The sequence below is a fragment of the Corvus moneduloides genome, chromosome 12 (genome assembly GCF_009650955.1).
Source record: "Corvus moneduloides isolate bCorMon1 chromosome 12, bCorMon1.pri, whole genome shotgun sequence".
Lineage (NCBI taxonomy): Eukaryota > Metazoa > Chordata > Aves > Passeriformes > Corvidae > Corvus > Corvus moneduloides.
This window is the reverse complement of record NC_045487.1, coordinates 8,203,223-8,222,858: the sequence shown is the minus strand read 5'-3', so window position 1 is coordinate 8,222,858 and position 19,636 is coordinate 8,203,223. Positions and strand designations below refer to the sequence as shown.

Genomic DNA, 19,636 nt, shown 5'->3' with positions numbered 1-19,636 from the left:
AGGAGAGAGGGCCCCTGCATGCATCAGTGCCGCAAAGTGGGAGACTTTGGATGCCTAGAGCATCAAAATCCAGCCCGCCTGTTTTCCCTGCCTTTCCTTTTTTGCACTTGCAATCAGAGAATATTGGAGGTTTGTTGGATTGCTCATAATAAAGCCTCAAAGCAAGGATCAGCAGTGGGAGCAATGTATTTCATTTGTTGTAACCTGAAGTAAAGCTGCTCCATGCATGTTCCACTAAGATGAGTCAGGTTGCCACCTCTTTCTAAGGTGACATTACAGGATGTCTGTCTGCAGACTTTGGCCTTTTATTTGGGAGGGGAGAGGAGGGAGTTGGTTTCCTTTGCAGCAGCAAGGGAAAAATAGGCTTTTAATAAAGCTTAAATTCTGCAGCTGCTGGCTGAGTTAATAAAAGAAGTGCTGGCACTCTATCCTCCTGGAGATGAGCCTTTTCCAGCTCTCTGCCATGACCCAGGGATGTGAGCCATCCCTTCTGGTCTTTTTCCCTTCGTGCCACTTTCTTGGGTGAGAGTAATGGGAGAGCTTCTTCCCTTGGCAAGACTTTACCTTGCTTTGCCTTTTCTGCTCGTGGAAGTGGTTTAAGTTTGTGAATGGAAGGAAAAGAGTCATAGAAGAAGTGCTGTAGCTTAGATATCATGGAGGAGGCTGTGACTTCTTATTGGTTATAAATAAACTCAAATCCCTGATTATAGACCCTGAAGAGAACTAGAAACTCAAAAGCCAAGAGATAAGAAAAGGAGGAACTTTATGTATGGTAGAATAACACCTTCCACCAGGCTACATGTGGATCAGCTAAATGTTGCTGGAGACCTGAGAACAGCCCTGCTGAAACACCAGATTACAGTCCAGATACAGGCAAGAACGCTTTGTCCAAATACTACTGTGATTGAGGCAGATAAGGGAGGTTTTTTTTGTTTGTGCAGAAAGCTTCCTGCTTCTTCCTGGTCTCCTGGGAGGTTCAGCATGACCTCCTTGTACCTGGCTATTTGAAGAGCCTCGTCCTGGTGCTAGAGAGCCCAGTAGCACAAAGTCTGGAGCAGGGCAAAGCATCTCCTTCTCCCCTCCCTTCCCTCCTCTCCCCTTCCCGTATTTTTCTCCCTTTTTGCTAACAGTAGCCTTTGAAGTGCATCAGAATTGTTCACAAGCAGATTCTCCACTGGAAACCACCAAACGTTTTGAGAAGCTTGAGGCATCTGGTTTGACAGGAGAGGACACAGAATACAGACATAACTGGGTGTTTAACATCAGTGAGCACACTGCAGTACCAGTGTCAGGGGATCCTGAGGCGGCTCCTAGGCAGAGTGCGACAGCCTTGGTACAGTTGTCACAGATGAAGTTAAAGAAAATGAGGAGTTACGCTATGAGTGAGATTCAGTCTCTTCTCTCTCTTGCCAAGGACTGCTCTCCAGGAACTGAGAGTAGGCAGAATGGTGAGTGACCTGACTCTAGCAGTGTGGGTCATTGGGTGCTGCATGCTGTGAAGGCTTTCACTAGTCCTTATCTTCGAGTTTTGCCAAGAAATTGGTGCTGGGGGAACAGAATCTCAAGCTATGAGGCAGAAAATCTTTCACTAGGAGATCTGATTGTAATTGAAAAACAAGGAAATAAAACCGGCTTGAGAGGGTGACAAGATTCAGAGGATTGCTCAGTAAGTTGGGTCAAAGGAAATTTAGCTGTCCTGAAGCAGATCACAGAAACAGCTGAAAACTGGGCTGGACAGAGACATGGAAAAGGAGCATAGCCAAGAAAAGCCTTGAATTTCCATGGCATAGTGCAAAGGGCAGGAATCTTGTAGGTTAGTTGCTTGAGGGTTCAAAGTGCCTGCCCGGGTGCCCTGTCTGAGCCCCTGCCTTCTCTGGGCTCGTGGCATTTTCCTGAGAGCTCCCTGCAAGCACTTGTGGTTGAACTACAGTCTGCATTTCTGAAAGAGGCATCCACTCACAATGGAAAGACTTACAATTTGGGATCCACCACATCCTTTGGGAAGCTGTTCCCGTGGTTAATGCATTTACCACGTAACTGTTACAGTTCCCTGAAGGAGTTTGAGTCCTCAGCTGGCAACCTGCCTGCCTTGCTCAGCGCTGCTGCATAGCTCTCTGTCTCCTGAGGCAAAGGTCTTGCTAGAAGGGCACTAAAGGCCTTCCTGGGATCATGCAGGCTCCTCTAGGGAAGCCAGGGAGCTGAACCTGTTCCCTCCAACCAAGAGCGTGGAGTGTGTTTTGTGAAGCATTAGTCTGTTCATCATTCATCAGCAGTCCACTGATCTTGTCTCCTCTCTGGGTAATGTGTGCCTTGCTGGTTTGCCTCAACAGCTGGTAGGTCATGCAGGATTTGAGAAACAGCTCTGGCATTGTACCAAGCAGAGGCTGTGGGACACTCGAATTCCAGAGATGATGTGTCATGAAAGCCCTGGCCCTGCCAGCCCCTCTGCATGAGGCTGCTGGAGGTAGTGGGAGCCTTGCCGGGTTGCAGTCCCCATGCTCAAGGAGAGCTTTGGCTTTCTGAGCAGATTTTGGTAGGTGGATATTAGCTGCAAAATCTGTTTGGGAGCCCTCTGCCTGCCTCCAGCAGGAAGGTGACAACTGAGCTTGTGGCTGGGAGAAGTCAGCTGTTTCCATTTTCTTCCTCTGGGGACTTGAAATCTATTTCCAGTGAGGTGGGTCCCTGGGAAGAGGAAGGGCAGCTCTTCTAAGTGAGTGCTGCCAAAGTTGAAAGGCACTGGGAGGTGGCCTTGCCAGCTCAGACATGTAAAACACTTCAGTCAAGCCCTGGAAGAAAAACAGAGGATAATCTTAGTATCTCCTCTTACATACATTTTGGGCTCTGCACTGTCCTCTGGTTTGTTACTAAGCTTTTCTGTAGCCTTAGAAAGTTGTTGAAATAACTGAGAAAGTTGTTGTTGAGAAGAAGAGTACATTCTTTCATCAATTGACTTTCTATTGTCCGTTCTCTCCTAGCTGGACACCATATTTTATATGGCAAACATCTTTAAAGCTTTTAGGGTATTTCTCTTCTTTCCTTACCCCCGAAATACCCTCTTTGATCTGGATCATTGGGCCAGCTCTTAATCTGCGCTGGAACAGGAGAACGTAATTGTGATGGATCCCCCAGTGATATTACCCTTCCCAAAAGCAATTAAATGTGATCAAACCCTCATTTTTGTTTTATGGCTGCTTGTAGCAGTGCCCAAACATTTATGGTTCCCCAAAGTCCCACATGCTGCCAGGCCAGGCTTTCCACTGGAAGATAATGTATTATATTTATCCTGTTGGTTAACTTGCACAACACTCCAAAGCAACCACTCCACTGGGCTCTAGCTTGTTGCTCGTTGTAATGGTGCATTTGTGGTATGCAGTCCTGATTCTCCTTCACCCTCACTTAATTTCCTGGGAACTTTCGCCTCTCCTAGGCTGCTGAGCTTTGTGAACATTTACCAATGGAAGGCGGTGTATTTGTTTTAATCATATCTATTCTTCAAGCTGTCAGATTAATTGCTGGGCTAGGAGGGGGGTCCCTCCCTGCCTCTGTCCTGCCATTCTCACCTCATTTTGATCAAATACCTCATTTTGATCTGATACAGTGGGAAGCTAACCAGAACTAAACACTAAGGCTGTCTAGGAGCCACAGGGACAGACCCAGGGGCTCTGCATTGCTGGGGGGGCACTGGAGGTTGTTTTCTCAAGGATGGTTAGGGTGTTGGATCCTCCTTGCATGGCACACTGCGCTGTAAAGAGCAACCTGGGAGTCGCACCAGCTGCTCCGCCATCCACACTCATTCACTTTGAAATCCCTTTAGCACTGGAACAATTCCATTAGCAGGACTTCTTAGGCCTGATTTGGAGTGGTTTCTCTGTTGATTGAAACTAAGTCTGTGCACCAGTGTGGAGAGCTCATCATAACCAAGACATTCCCTGCGTACCTCGGGGCTGCTTGCAGCTGAAGTCTTGAACAAAAGATCTGCTGTTAGACAAAGGAGGAAGGAGTGAGCCTCTGAAGAGAGGAAGAATTTCTCCTCTGTTTGCCAGCAGTTTTTTTCTAGCTATTCTTTTTTTAAGGATTGGTCACCAATTAATCCATGTCATTTTGCAGACAAAGCTGTCAACATTTTTAAGGTTGCATGGTGAAATAACTTCAGTGCTGTTGGTTCTAGCAGCTCTGAATGTTCTCAAACAAATGCCTTTTAAGATAAAAATGGCCTGTGCTTGATCCCAGCCCAGAGTTGTGCTCGTTACTCTTTTATTTGAAACGTCTCAACTGAACCCAGTGAAGTCAGTGAGAGCTGCAAGTGTTTGAAAGTCAAGTCACACTTATTTCCATGGCTAAATATGGGCGTAATGCAGGGTGTTACTCTAAAATGCTCCAGCGTGTGACCCAAGTTGGAGCCCAGCAAGTGCACAGACACTGCCTGCAGTAGCTTCTGACATCTTTCAGGTCACCAACCTGTTGGACCTGAGTGCCAAACACATCGTGCTCTCTCACTTTTATTTTTTGCTCTTACCTGCTGTTGGGGTGTGAGATGCCTCACAGCCACGTAAGAGTGTAAGCTCACTGGCAGCTTGCATATGTGTATATTTCTGCTGATTTCTGTCCATTGGGTCAGAAGTGAAAATGGTAGAAGCAGGACACCTTCCTCCCCCACCCCTGCACATTTCCCACACAGAGTGTGGCATTTCTTGCCACTCTCAGTGGCAGCACTAACATACAAGATTAAATCTAGCCCATCACCTTGGAGTGGGGAAGTGCACTGGTTCTGTGCTGGTGTAACAAAATCCATCTGAAACTGACACACTGATTATCCCTAAATGTTTGAAGAACTTAAAAACAGCATAAAATATATATGAAGAGCATTCATGAGATTTTTCAATAAAATTAATTAATACAAGCAGTGCTTTGCAAATTCAATTTAGTCCATGTGGGAACAGTTTGGTGAGTTCTAGTGCATGTATGTAGTCCTTCAGTGGCAGGAGCAGGTCTGGTTTGTATTGCATGGATGCCCTGGGTGGAGGAGAGCTCACATGAGGAGTGACTGCAGCTTCCAGCTGGGAAGGGGCAGCTCCATCAGCATTTGGCCTCAGTGGCAGTGCTGTGTGTAACAGGGGCGTAGCTTTAGCTGTAGACCAAGCCCAAGTAACAGGTCCTTACCCGTCAGCCGAGCATCAGACAGGGCTGGTTAGTGCTGGCCTGGAGTCCTTAACGTCTTCATAGTATCAGGAGTCATTTGAATGCTACAGCTCTTTCAGTTAAGCTCCCGTTGAACTCTATGCACGGATATTGTAATATAATTGGCTGGCCTGCTGCAAGTGCGTTAGCAGAGTCTGCTGCTGAAACAGCCTCTGTGCTTCAGGCTGGAGGGGAGCCAGAGCGAGCCCTGGGCTCCACACAATGCCATACTGATTAGGAGGGTGCGAGATTTTGTTTTTGCTAAAATAGTTCTGCCAGTACAGCCCGGAGGGCAGCTGCAGTTACACTGGTACAGAGAGGCCTTATGCTGCTCTGAATTGTCCCTGGCTCTGGGGCGGGCGGGGATGCTGCTGGGAGTACCTTTATCCTGCAGTAACAGCCTGTGCATGGCTGAGTGCTGCCCAGCTTCACAAGTGCAACTTTATTTTGTTGATATCCACCCCATAGCAACTTCATCTCAAAGGCCAAAGGGAAATATTTTGCTTCCTCTGGCTGTTAGGAAGTGGGTTCTCCATGGCAGCAGTCCCTTCACACAAAGGGTTCGGTCCTGAGCAGGAAACCCTGGTCCAATCCCTAATGAGCCCTTCCTGCTGATAAGGGAACCTGAGGGTCAGGGGTTCTGCCTGAGCCAGTCAGCTCCCCAAGAACTGATGTGCTTTTTAATGAGCACATCCTCCAGAGCCTGTAAAATGAGACTCCAGGCCCTCCAGAGAAGTGGATGCAGACCTAGGTGCCACAGAATGGGACCTGGCTGAGGAAAGGCCAGCTCTGGCAGAGCTGTGCACCTGTGATACTGCTGCTGCTCTCTGACATCCTGAGCTGGAACATCCCATCCCTTCCTTGCTCAGCAAGTTTTCCTCTTACTGTACATGGAGACCCAACACTGGTTTTATTCCTGGAATAATTGTATTGATGTGTGCAATATTATGTCTATTTACTGCTAGGTTGTCCCCCAGTTTGGGAAGTGGACTGGAGAATAGGGTGCATTCCTGTTTTGGAGCAAGGAAGCTCTTAGGTCTCTTTTTCCAGCTTTGCACTTTGGAAAGGCCTATCCAGTACAGTCCATGACATGAAGATAGGATGAAGTATTTCTCTCTGCTGGCAGCCCATGGCATGGTGCTCTGCAAGCCCCCTCACCAACTGCTGCATCAGTTTTGCTGTTCAAAAGCCAGTTCCATGACACTTATTTCCCTCCTCAAGGTGAAGTGCACTCTGCCAGAGCAGCACTGCACAACTTCTGAAGTCACACTTAAACTCACTGTGCTCGATTAATAACAAATCCAACAATAAACCTGGAATTCTGGAGTACTGCCCTTCAGCAGGCCATCGCGTGCTGCTGTTGCTGGGAATTGGGAGTGACATGGTTTTTTCCCATGACAAATCTTTGTTCCCCCACTGGCTATATTTAGACACAAACACATCCAGAATCAACTGTGCCCGTGGCAAGTTGTGCTACTCCTGCAGCAGCCCTCACCAGGGCAACATCACGTGGGCTTTTATTCTGTTGCATCTGCCCTTGCGTCTCCATGCTGATGGAAAACGCATCATCTCAGCCAGGCTTCAATTGCTGGGGTGGAGTGGTCTGGCTGTCCTTGCCTGACTGTGCCTTTTATCCCCATCTTAAACTTTTCAACATAGAACCTGGCTGTGCGAAGGAGAGCTATCACTCTCCCTTCTGGAGAGGTTACACCTCCTCTGCTGTCTCTCTGTCACACTGCTATTTGAACACTAGTATGCTTTAGTTGTGATCCTCCTCAAGGATTAGCTCCTTGACTCAATGGATCCAGTGTCAAAGACTTCCTGTGAATAGAAGAAAGGTGTGAACATCACTGTTCATGTAGGGGTCTCCACCATGAGGCTGTCTGAGGTCTCAGGGAGAATGGGGTGACATTAGAAATCAGAAAGGACCTGGGGTTTGGCTTAGCTCTTGTGATTGGAAAAGCAGTGATGACAAAGCAACTTGGGGTCAGCCTGAGTTGGCAAGCCTGTGAACAAAAGCCTGAGAAAAGTTAACTCACACTATCAACTCGAGTTAAAACCCCCATTTCCTTGTTCCTTATAAGTACTTGAGGCTGGTCCTGCTGCAGTCAGACCATCCTCCTTTTGCAGGGATGCAATCAGAGCATTTTCACCAGGAACTGACTCCTGTCAGCAAAGCCCTCCATGCAGCATAAGTCAGTCTGCCTTGGTCTGCTAGCAGGATCACAGGCGGGATAATTCCCATTTTCCTCCTGCACTTGCATCTCTTACTGCCTTTGGACACAGCTGCCTGCTTTGCTGTGGCCTGTAGCACCACACAATGGGTTTTGTCCCAGACATAGCTGCTTTTCCACAGTGGTTTCATGCATGTTGCTCTTCAGAGTGCAGGAACTTTGACAGACCTCACCACAATGATATAACCCTGCATCAAAAGTCCCCACTACTCCTAGAGCACTTCAGGCAGGTTCTTGGCTCAGTTCGTGTGTGCTTCAGGGTGTGAATGCTGGGTACCTGCTCAGCAAGTGGAGCATATGGACAGGCACCACTGGGTTGGCAGTGATTTCCTTGGGCTGCACTGCCCTGGCTGGGTGGTGGGAATCCATCAGTCCTCTCCCTGAGAGCCTGCCTTGGGCAGTGCCCTCCAAACAGGATCATCGCCAATTCTCCAGCACCATCCACCCTGCTTTTATCTTCATTTCCTCCTTGCTTGCTTTTTTTTCCAGCTGGGATTTCAATGTTTGTTTGTTTGGTGTTAGGGAGGCTTTCTTGTTTGCTTTTTTAAATACCTGTTGTGACAGGCAGAGCTGAGAACAAGCCAGGCTGCTCTCTGCATCCACCTGAGAGCCTGTTTGGGAAACAAGGCCAAGAAGGGGACAGGAGGGGAAAGTAGAAATGCAGTTGGGTTTTTCTTGGGAGACTTTCTGTCCTTGGCTGATTATGTGGGGTGAGGGGTGAGAAGAGCTGGTCAGTTTTAGGTTCTGAAGAACAAGACCTGTTATATCACTCTGGGGAAGGTTTCTGCACGCTGGCAATACCGGGCACTGTCGTTCTGCTGCTGTCTGGTCCCTCTAGTCAGACCATCCTGACGTTCAGGAGCAGATGGCACCATGCTTGCCTTCCTGACATGTGCCCCTCTTGTTCCCTGCCACCGTTTTCACTCCTCTGTTGAGGAAGATGGTCTGGGAGTGAACAGCAGAGTGGGCACATGGGCCAACCCCCGGTCTCTGCATTCATCCTTCTTGTGCAGTCTCACACCCTTGCATGCAGAAGGAAGGACAGCAGGGCAAGTGATCTGTGGTGCTCTGGGCAGGAATCTTCCACTTTATTAAAATGAAAATATTTACTGGCTGCATCAGTTGCCCAGCTGTGGTTAGTTTGCATGAGAACCATTTCCTGCAGTTAAGGAAACTATTCAGCTTTACAGCAGATCGTGGAAGGAAGAGATACTACTATGTCCAAAATCCTCTCTTTGCTGAGTGGGCAAGCTTCTCACCTGAATCCCTGCCATCAAAGCACTTGGGGTGACAGGAACAGAGCTGCCATTGCTGTGCTGCAAGTAAGTATCACAAGTTCCAGTGAGGAAGGAAGGGCTGCAGGAGAGGGGCAGCGGGAGAGCCAAGGCTGGGTGGTCAGGATGGTCCTTTAAAGGCTGCGAGGCCTGAGATGCCATCTTTCTGCACTTGGTGACATTTACTTGCCAGCTCCCTGTCCTGGTGGTGGGATCTGACATGCTGCTCAGCGCTGCAAGGAGCCAGCAGGGAAGTGGTTGGTGTTGTAGTGCATGTTTGAGTTGGGTTCTTCTGCTTGAAGCCACTGGAAAGCTATTCAGGCATACTGGAGGTCTGGGAATGGATGCCTCCTGCTTGTCCTCTTCGGCCAGACATCATAAATGCACTCTCCCTTGCAGTAGTCTCATCATCTAACACGCAACAAAAACTATCCATCTGAGTTCCGAACCTTGCTTGAAAGTGGATTTTTATAGGTTGTAGGTGTAACCTGCCTTTTTAAATGTTAATTGGTAAAGGTGATCTCTGATAATCTGCTTCCAGGGGCTGGGGCAGACGGTACAGGGGCTTTCCTGGCCTTTCAAGATTTCCTACTGATGGAATCATGTCATCTCTGTGAGTCCATGTTTATTTCTGCAGAAGGAAAGATTGCTCTTCAGTGCCTCCTGGAGAGTCACCAGATGTTTTGGATGGATGCTAGAATGTGATGGAGTGTCAAGCACTAAATTGTCGCTGCTCTGGGAGGTGCAAAACCCTGCAGTCAGGCCAGAGAAGTTGCCCCACTTTGTTGTCTTGTCTCCTCTACCCTATAGCTGCAAGGTGTGCAGGATGCCTTGGTGGAATCAGCATAATCTAAAAAAATACTTTTCTTGGTCCAAGTCTTGCAGCAGCTGCTTTGTCACAAGACCCTCATTGGCAGAACAGGTTATTTGCCACTGTTTAATTGGGGCTCAGAGGGCTGGGTTTCATTAGTGGGGGGAAAACAAGCAACTCATTTGTGATTTGCATACATCAGTGACTATCCTCTTCTGTGTGTTTGCTCACACTATTTCCACAAAATGTGGCATAACAAGAAGAGGGATGAGGGAGCACTGGAGTGTTAACTAAGACTCAGTAATATCCTGTTTTGTGTTCAGCGTTTTCTTCTTACAAATTGAGCACTTCTTAAAAGTATTGATAGATGATAGAAGCAGGGCCTTCCTGCTACAGCAGCTGTTATCCACAACCAGGAGGATACTATAAGGTGGATGGAGAAGCAGCCCAGGGTCTGTGGTCTGTGGAGCCAGCAGAAACAGAGCAGCAGAGGGTTTGAGATTCCCAAGGGTGGAGCTCAGGCTAAAGCTGGGGACGCTGCTGGCTCCTTGGCCAACATTAAGTGTCCTTTGGGCTCAGTTTGTTCATTGGTGTTGGATGTGATCTGTCAGCTCCTGCAGTCAGACCCTGCTGGTCCCTGCCTGCTTCTGGCCAGTCACCTTGATCTTTGTGCAACTGGTGCTGGTTCAGCTGCTAAATAGTCTCCATAGGTATTTCACAAAGGCAGGAGGTACTTTCCCTAGTGTGTTCCTCTTCAACAGCTGCAGCATGGCTGTTGTGGATCGGAGAGGCTGATTTGCAAAGACATCCGAGATCTGCTGTGTCAAGGGAAATGTGAGGGCAAACAGGAGGAGCAGCACAGAGCTCTGCCTTTGGATAGCAGGAATGTTCTGCATGGATGGAGGAAGGAAGTGGCTTGGCACCAGTGGAGCAGACAGATATCTTGGTGAATCACAGGTTCAACATGAGTCACTGCTGTCACATGGTTGTGAAAAAGGCACACGTCATAGGGGGCCATGTAAGGAGCTGCGTGCTTCCCAAGGCATCTGAAGCATTCCCCCGCTCCCGGTGCTGGTAAATCCGTCACTCATGCTATTCCCATTTTGGATGCTGCGTTTGGGGAGTATATGGGCCAATAGCCGAGAGTCGATGGAGAGCAGTGAGAGCAGTCAGAGGGCTGGAAACCACGAGGAATGAGAAAAGCTTGAAAGGACCTGGGATTGTTTAGTCTAGGAAAGAGCAAGCTGGAGGGGGAGCAATATGAAAAGCTTTCAAAGACATAAAAAGCTGCTGCAAAAAAGTGAGGGAATGATCTGTTCTTAAGTAGCTACTAGGAAGAAGATATCAAGTCATAGGCTGAGCAAAGAAATCTAGTCATTGGGGAAGACTTACATAAGTGAAAGGCTGATGAAGTACTGAAGCTTTGGTGCATGTGGGATTGGTGTCAGGAGACCTTCAGAGCACCCGTCTCTGGGTGAGTGGGAGAGGAAAGCCATCTTGCTTTGGCTGGTGGGATGCACTATGAGACCTTTGTAGCCGTGTTCCCAATTGCTGGAATATTATTTTCTAAAGCTTGTGGTGAAGTCCACCTCTTTTAAGCAGATAGGCATTTCCCAGACGCTGCTGACCTTTGTGGTACAAGCCATCAGGGATTACATGTGGCAGTGACACTTCATCACTGCTATAGCAGCAATTCTCCAAGCTCCTGGTCAGGCTGCAGACTTGCACCAAAATGTGGGGGGAAGCCTCATTGTTAAGGACAGGGATACAGAGCGTGTTCACCTGTGGTGGGACAGCAAGGGACCCCATGGCTTGCTGCTTGTCCCTGTGTACGACCACGCCAGATGAGGCATAGGCACAGTCCTTGTCCTGACAACATTAGATGGTGCAGGGGAATCCCCCCCACCAAGGCAGAGCTCCCCAGCACTTTTTTTTTGCTGGTTCAGGGGCAGACTTTGGCTGTGCTTTTTAATTGTGAAAATTCAGAGCATGTCTTTGTGTCCTAAATAGGCGATTGTCCTGATCCTCATCCCTGGAATCCATTATGTCTTAGCAAATTACTTTCTCTCTTTTAAATGCCTTAGTGATTAAAGATGCCACAGCAGATACCCTTAACGAGTACAAAAAGGGTAATAATTCCTCTTGTTGGCACTGAATGCAATTAATCAGGCCCCTTTACTTGCTTTTTAAACAGATGAGGCATTTAAGGCCAAGCAAGTTTTTAATTGGACTTTAATGTTTCTCATTTGCTTCATTTTGGCACAAGCATAGGAATTCCCACCCCCAGGTTTGCTGGATTTATTCAGGGTGATAAAAGGCTCAGCATGGAGTGAAGACTCAGCAGCAGACTCAAACATGTCCCTTCAGCCTGTGCCTGGCCCCCTTGCCTGGCCCAAGCTTGGTCCTGCTGCAGCAGCATAGAATTGTCTGGACAGGAGCAGAACCAGGCTATCCAGCCCAGAGCCAGTTTCCAGCATGGGGCTGACATTGCATAATAATATTTCTGGAGTAGTCATCAACACAAGGGTGCAACATAGCCTGCCCTTTTTTGTGAGGTTCCCTTGCCTTGAAGGAACTGTTGACTTGTGAGTATTCTTGTGATTATGTGGATGCTCTTGATGGAGGATCATATCATAGCCCAGACCCTGTAGCTTCAAACGCGGGGTGAGTGATATGTTTTAAGCTATATTCCTGAGATCCATGGCCAAGGGGACATACAGAGGCCTTGAGCACCATTACAGATGGATGTGTGCCAGGAATTGCCATGGGAGAAAAGATACATGATGAGCAGCCCTCATCTAGTTTGCAGCTCCTGCTCCCTGAAGCCAGCACCACCTCTTCTTCTACCTCTGGCCATGAATCATCTTGCCTTTGGCTCCCTTCCCTCCCATCTATCCTCCACTGTGGTTTGGGGACAGCAGTGGCCTGTTAGCCCATCCCAGTCTGTGTTTCATGCAGAGACGTGTTCGGCAGCCCAGCTTGGCTGATTGAGCCCTGTCCCAGCTCAGCTCTTCCCCGGCAGCAGCCAACAGCTCAAGGTTCAGCCAAAAAGGCATCAGTCTCAGCATGTGTGAGCCTGCCCCTGAGCCTGCTTGTCACTCTGCAGGGCAGGGATTCCTCTAACGGCCAGGAAAAATCCCAGAACTTTCAGTTGGATTTTTCCAGGTGTGTGCTGTGTCCTTTGCAGTCAGACCTGTCTGTATTTCAACTGACAGTGGCTGTGGGCTTCCACCCACAGAAAGGTCAGTGGATGCAGATGAGCTGTGGGTGCCCTTGGATGGGTGCGATGGTTCTTGGGTAATTGGCCAAAAAACTTTTTTTTTTTGCCCCAAAAAAATATTTAGGAGAAATCTAGGGACAAGGGACAACACCCTTCATTTCTACATCCCTGCTTTTCCCACTTCAAAGGTAGGAAAATCTTAAGCCCAAGTGTGTCTGGAAAGTTAAGTGTATTCAGAGAAATGTGTTATTGAATACCTTGTGTTAATTTAAACACCTTCTGCCTGCCAGGCTTGGGGCAGAGGAGCTTTGCCAGCTGGATCAGCCATGGCACTTCCCTAGATCTGTTTCAGGGCATCTTTAAGGCCTCCCAGTGCAGCCTAAGGAACTGCTGTGCACGACCACCAGGCTCTGCTTTCCAGGCAGCTGCGCAGCAGGGAGTGCCATGGGGGATGCTTGCCCAACATTTTATTTGGTTTGTCCTTATTCTTTGTCATATCTCCTCTCCTCTGACTCCCTTACATCTTGAACACGCATCTGATACTGGGTTTGGTGGTTGAGCAAGGCTTGTATAGTCCTGGATAGCCAAATGTGGGAACCAAGTTTCTCCAATTTTATCTTGTGCTGAGAACATCTTTGCCTATTTTTCCCCCTTACACCACTTTCCTGCTACCTGCAGGTAAGGATACCTAGAGCCATCATGCCTTGAAAAGTAAGGGAGAATTGGGGGCTGAGCAAGGATCAGGGTTTTATTGTGTGATCATGGTGTGAAGGGCTCTAGACATGTTGATGAGATGTTTGGGGATAAAGGTGAATCAGAGAGCATCCAGCTTGTTCTGTGTACCTGCAGAGTGAAAAACTGCTGGCTGTTGGCCGGTGCTCCAGCTGTGGGCAGGGACTGAAGGAAATAAAAGGGCCAGGTCCTAGGACGTTTCTGCTCCTCTGGCTAGTATTGAGGAGGGGCAGGCAGCCTTGTCCAGTTGCTATGGAGCCTGCCAAGATGTCCTTAATCCCAAATATATCTATGTCAGGAAGCTGCAACCCCAAGTGACTCTAGCCTGTCATTCTTTCACTGAGAGTCTTCTGGCTGAGGCTTACAGAGTTGTCATTTTCTTTGATTTAATTCCATATAAACTGCAGAATTATTTTCCTTTAGAGGCTTGCAAATTACGGAAGCATAAACCATGCTAATGATCCGATAAGGACAACTTTGGATACGTTCCCAAGAACGGCTAACCCTGGGCAGGAGTGTGCTCAGAGAGCACTGATGGAGAGCTATTTGCCATGCTCACCTGGCTGCCTTCCTTGGGCCCCCCTTCCCAAATTCCTTCATCTCTCAGGAACGAGAATCATTTCCTCTCTGGCTTCTTGCAGAGGCAAAGGCCCTGCAGACCTGAAGTTATCTCTGGAATGTGTGTAAACACGAGTTCAATGGGATGCTGTTTGCCCCCCATTCCTGGGGGGGTTTAAGAAGGGTTAATACAAGTTTGTTTTACGGGTTCCTATCCCTGAGAATTGTCTTCCTTGGAGGGCAACCCGGCTGACCTGAGTCCCTGTGTATGCATTTCCCAGCCTAAAGGGGAGATTAGGGGGCCCCACCATGCGGGTGGGATTTCAATTCTCTAAGAACAAGGAGATGAAAGACCAAGGGGTCTTCCTGCCAAACAGGGACCCGGGAGACAGTATGGGATCACAGTGCACATGCACTGGGATTCAGTGTGCAGCTAAGAGGATTTAGGTGATGCTTGGACAGAAACAGATCAGGAGAAGGGTGGGGGCTACAGGCAATTCTGTGCTACCATCTTCAGACAGCACTGAAACATGAGCAGGGGGACTAAACCTTAGAAGTGACGTATGGTCTGGGACAAAATGCATTTCAATGAGAGGCGTAAGGAGCTCTATCTGTTTGCATAAAAATAATTCAGATGTGGGTTCATTAGTGGTGGACAAGTACGTCACTAATGAGACTTCCCTGGAGACCAAAACGTTCTTGGATTTAGAATAAGCAGCAGCAACCAGAACCTAAAGCTAGAGAAAATCAAGCATTAATACCAATGAAATGGTTAATTCCTAGATGTGTTGTCAGCAGTGGTGACGCACTGAGGCTGGATGCCTTCCAGAAAACAACACTTTAACTGAAGACAAAGAACCAGACTTAGCACAGAGGTGATCAGTGGAATGGCTTGGCCTGGTATATACAAGGGGTCAAACTAGATGATTTAATGATCTCTTTTGGCCTGAAAGCTCTCTGTTCCCTTAAGAAGATAAATGAAAAAGCCCTTTCACAAAAACCGAGCACTTGAGATATGTGTGTAATGAACTCTGCTGCTTCCAGGGGAACGGCAGAGCAGGATCTGCAGGAAACATGACCTTGCCGCCTGCAGGCTGTCTGGGGTTGATGGCCCCCTGTTTGGTGGCGGTGGCTCACCACCACCGAGGCCACCACTCTCGCCCATGATGTTTCTCATCTCTGTTTTTTATTGCCATCTCGCTGAATTTAACCAACATTTGCTCCCTAATCTCTGTCAGGGTGAAGAGGCCAAGCGGTATGAGTAGCCTCCTGGGGAAAATTGGTGCCAAAAAGCAGAAGATGAGCACACTGGAGAAATCTAAACTGGACTGGGAGAACTTCAAGGAGGAGGAGGGGATTGTGGAGGAGCTGGCAATCCATAACCGAGGGAAAGACGGGTAAGAGGGACTTTACCTAATATTAGTCCAGGATTTCCCACCACTTCCTTTATATGTGGGAAGCCCATTGCTGGCTACAGAGTTCAAAAACCCATGGGATTTCTTAAGGGTTTATTCTAGGGATACATAAAGCCAGTAGCTGCTGTAAGCATCACAGGGAGACAGGTAAGTCTGCAAACACCTATCACTTTCTGCTAACAACCTTGTGAGTTCTCTAAGTCTAGCCAATGTCTGGCTTTATCATGTCTTCTGCTTGTGGCACAGAGCATGAACCAGTCTAATGCAGCCGCCCCATGAGGAAACACTATTGCCTTTGTCCTGTTTTCTTTTTTGAATTTGGGAGGTTTTTATTCTGTTCTTCAAATGATGCATTTCAGCTGCATCTGTCCTCCCTCCTCCCGCATAAAGATTTATGTAAGCCCAGAACAGCTGGCAAGGTGCATTAAGGATTATGGCAGCGCTGGGCGTTGGTTGTGTGCATCAAGCAATGTTCACTCCAATGAAGTTAATGGAAGTATCATAAAAGTAAATGGCAGTGCTGTAAATAAAAGAGAAAGTTAATAACATGCACTGCGGGGAGTGATAATGAGATCAGAAGTGGCATTTCCAGTACAAATGCTTTGCTAAGCTCTGGGAAAACATAACCAGCTTAGTGGACAGCTCGTAAAATGTATATTTTATTATAAGCTGTTCTTCTACTCCACAGGAAAAACTCAGAGCTTCTGCATTCCAACAGATTGGTTTTTCTATTTTAAACAGGTATTTTATAACTGTCAAATAGATACTTTCAGTTTGGTCTTGCACCCTTCCACAACACACCTTCTCTATCAGATCTCCCCTGTTTCTGGTTCCATGCCCTTGAACAAGTAGAGCAATTCAGTTGGAGTGCTGGAGAGGGGCAGCTGTTCCTCCAAGATCCCTGAAGTCCAAGGAGGTGAATGATTTACACCACATACAGGTGTGGCAGAGCAGTGTTTCCTGTCATCTCTTGTGTGCCCAAACCCAGTATGTCAACTGTTCTTTGCCAGTGCTGTTTCCTTTCCCACCCCATTCAAGCAGGACAGCTTGCTCTTCATGCATGGCAAACCTTTCTGCAGATTCACGTAATGGTCCTTGAAGGCTAAAGAAGGGATCAGCACATGGAAAAGATGAGCAAAGCAGAGCAGCAATTTTAAGAGCATCTTTAATCTTGGACAGCTTTGGGTTTTGCTGCCTGTCACATCCCAGGACAGAAAATCTGCTGAGCTCTTGGCAAGCAGTTTTTGTCATTAAACAAATGAGGAACATAATGCCAGGATAACTTCAGATGCTCCTTACAAATATGTTTATACTAGTCAGGCACGTAGTGTGAGGGGATCAACGGAGTATCTCCTCACTAGGAATTACTTTCACCTTCAAGGTAAAGGGAGAAGGGAGGAGCACCAATGGAGGCAGAGTCCATTGCATTTCTGCTTACAGGCCACCTCAGTGTTAAGGGTGCAGTATCGTCACAGAGCAGCCAGCCCGCCTGGGGGGCAGGTCGCACAGACACAGCTGCTGCCAGCCTCAGGTCATTTCACAGGAGCCTGTTGTGCCTTCTGCAGCTGCCTCTTCTCCTTTAATAATGTCAGCCGTGCTCACCCTTCAGTGGGCAATCATTTACACATCTCTATAAAAATTGTAATGAGCTGTTGTTAACCCTTCAACCCAGGCAGGCGAGAGCAGGCCACTGCCTTTAATCCCTGGTGCTGTTAGAAACCTCTGCTCCCCATGTGTTCTGCTGTGTGACTGTAAATGTCTGCCTGACAAGGAAAGCTACAGCCCACTCCTGGAGATGTTTGCTTGATGCCACACATCCTGTGCACTTACAGAGATGGTCCATGTGTGTCTCAAGGAAGGCAGGAAGCTTTACGTTTTGCTCAGGAGCAAAGACAGGCTAAACTTCTTTTTTGTGCTAACCCTGTAGAAGTTGCTCCAGCCCAGAGCTCCTCATACCTCCCTGGCCCTTCTCCAGCAGCTGCACATGCTTGGCCAGAACACTGGCAATCAGTGGAGCAGTGGGGCTGTGGCATCTTTCTGCTGCCAGTGCTAGTTATCAGCCAGCCACAGCCTGGGCCTAGAATTTCCAAGACAGAGGGGACATGTGCTGCCCAATGGCTCTATCATCCCTTGCCTGATTTTCCACCCCTTGTACTACCAGCCCCCATCTAGTGATTTGCATTTCCTTAGGAGTAGAATCTGGGCTTTTACAGCCTGGCTGTTCAGGTCCTGGGGGCCTGTCCTGGATTTGACAGGAGTGGCTGGAGTAAGGAGCAGAGGCAGCTATCCCCTTTGCTGTTCATCTCTCTGATGTGCTTTATAAATGGAAATGTGTAGTGGCCTCTTAATTGGGCCACCTTTGTAGGGCAGCCCCATAGGGGAGCAGCCGGCCCCGTGCACTCCTGCACCGGGTGACTGATGGTGACTGACAGGGGACAGGCAGCACCACTGAGACCCTCCCCAGAGCAGCTTGCAGCTGCCCTTGTTAGCAGAGACAGCCTTGCTCCCAATGGATTTACTTTGCTCTGCCATGGATCACAGCTGCCCTGTTTCCAGGCAGGTTGATAATTTACAGGAAGGTATTGATTCAGGTAGCAAAGGTTGTTTAGACAAGCTCAGGACGGATGTTTGTGCCTCGCTCACGCACTTTGCACCATGTTGGGTGGTGCCTTGCTGTCGGCTGCACAGAGCTGGCTGAGCACAAAGAGAGCTGCAGCTCCAGCACAGGCTTCAGAGCACAGAGGGGCTTGTGCCGACCCTGCAGCTTGCATCTGCACCTCCAGCCCCTGTGTGCCTGCAGCACAAGCCGGCCAGGCCCCACAAGCCCCAGTGTATGCACAGGTAGTGCCTGGGAGGTCTGCTCTGTCACCTACAGCTCTTTGCTGTGGCCAGCCAAGGACAACGCCATGGGATGACGTCGCGGTTCCTCCTCCATGCAGCGCTGCTGGCTGCAGCTGTGAGACCACATTCCTGGTTCATGATCCATATCGATCCCCCAGGAGCCAGGCCCTGCCCACCAGAGAGGCACAGAAGTCAGGGAGGAAGAGGAGGAGAAAGAGACTGACTCCTTGCTGAGGTTGATAGATGGGTGTCGCAGAGGGGCCAAAGGAGCTTCAGATTCAGTAGGTTGGGCTGTCACTGCCCAGGCCATTGGGTTGTTCCCAGATGAACATCAGTAATTCCTGTCCTTGTCTTCCCAGCTGGGGTTGTGGTTGGTGTTTAGCAGTGGAGGGGGAGAAAAGCCACACACCCAGCAGTATGACACTGAGCACATACAGCATGACCCCTCAGCTTCCTTCCTGTGGCCTCTCTGAGCCCAGCCCTAGGAGCCGGTCGCCTCCCTGCTTGCAGGGATAAAGGGAAGCGACACTCCCCTGCCTGCCTTTCCTGAACCAGTGTGGGGAGGGGGCCTCTGCACAACCCTTCTCCAACGGTGAGGGGCAGGGGCCACAAAAATACCTCCTCCCAGCGAGCTCTTTGCCTACATTGTGCCATGCTGGTCCCTGCCCCTCACAGTCAGCAGAGATGAGCTGACCCAGTTGTGTCAGCACGAGACGGGCTGGAGCTGCGATGGGAAGGGGGTGGCAGCAGCGATGCATAGGGCCGTTCACTCGCTTGGGGGAATCACTTGCTGAAAAGAATCTGGATTAATTCATTTCCAATGATGACTGGATGGGCAGGAGTGTCAGGGCTGTCCCTTGCAGCAAGGGCAAATGCTCCCTACTGGGAACACATTCAGTACTGGTTCAGTAGTTGTAGCATAAAGAATTGCAGAATCACGGAATGGTTCATGTTGGAAGGGACTTTCAAGGGCCAACTAATCCAACCCCCAGCAGTGAGCAGAGATTCTTTATCTAGATCAGATTGCTTAGAGGCCCATCCAGCCTGACCTTGCAGGGACCTCATCACCAAATGTCCATCTGTCTCAGAGAGACCACTGATAGGAGAGACCTTCAACCTTTCTGTGCAGTTCTTGGGCACCTTCATGCACACTGCCAGCCACCCAGCAGCCTGGAAAACCCGCAGAGCCTGAAATGCTCATCTTCCCTTAGGCTTTGGTCTTGCTCCTGGTGAGCAGGAAAAGCAGTGACTGACAGAACAGCCAAATTCAGTGGTTCCCTGTGCATCTTGCACACAAGTTTAATGACCTTGTGATGGCAGTCCAGTGTTTGCCACCCTGGAACAAATGCAGAACAATTGTGATGATTCAATTA

General features: G+C 48.7%; 1 protein-coding gene across 2 annotated transcripts in view; it reads left to right on the top strand.

Annotated features, from left to right (window-relative positions):
• Window positions 1-19,636, top strand: part of CFDP1 (craniofacial development protein 1) — a 62,171-nt gene that overhangs the window by 41,067 nt on the left and 1,468 nt on the right. The window contains exons 6-7 of one of the 2 annotated variants that reach the window (XM_032122030.1): window positions 15,246-15,404; window positions 16,111-16,163. In XM_032122030.1, coding sequence (XP_031977921.1) covers window positions 15,246-15,404; window positions 16,111-16,159 — 208 coding nt within the window. In that variant the 3' untranslated portion in view covers window positions 16,160-16,163. The remainder of the gene's footprint in view (window positions 1-15,245; window positions 15,405-16,110; window positions 16,164-19,636) is intronic. The other variant, XM_032122029.1, reaches the window with a different exon arrangement.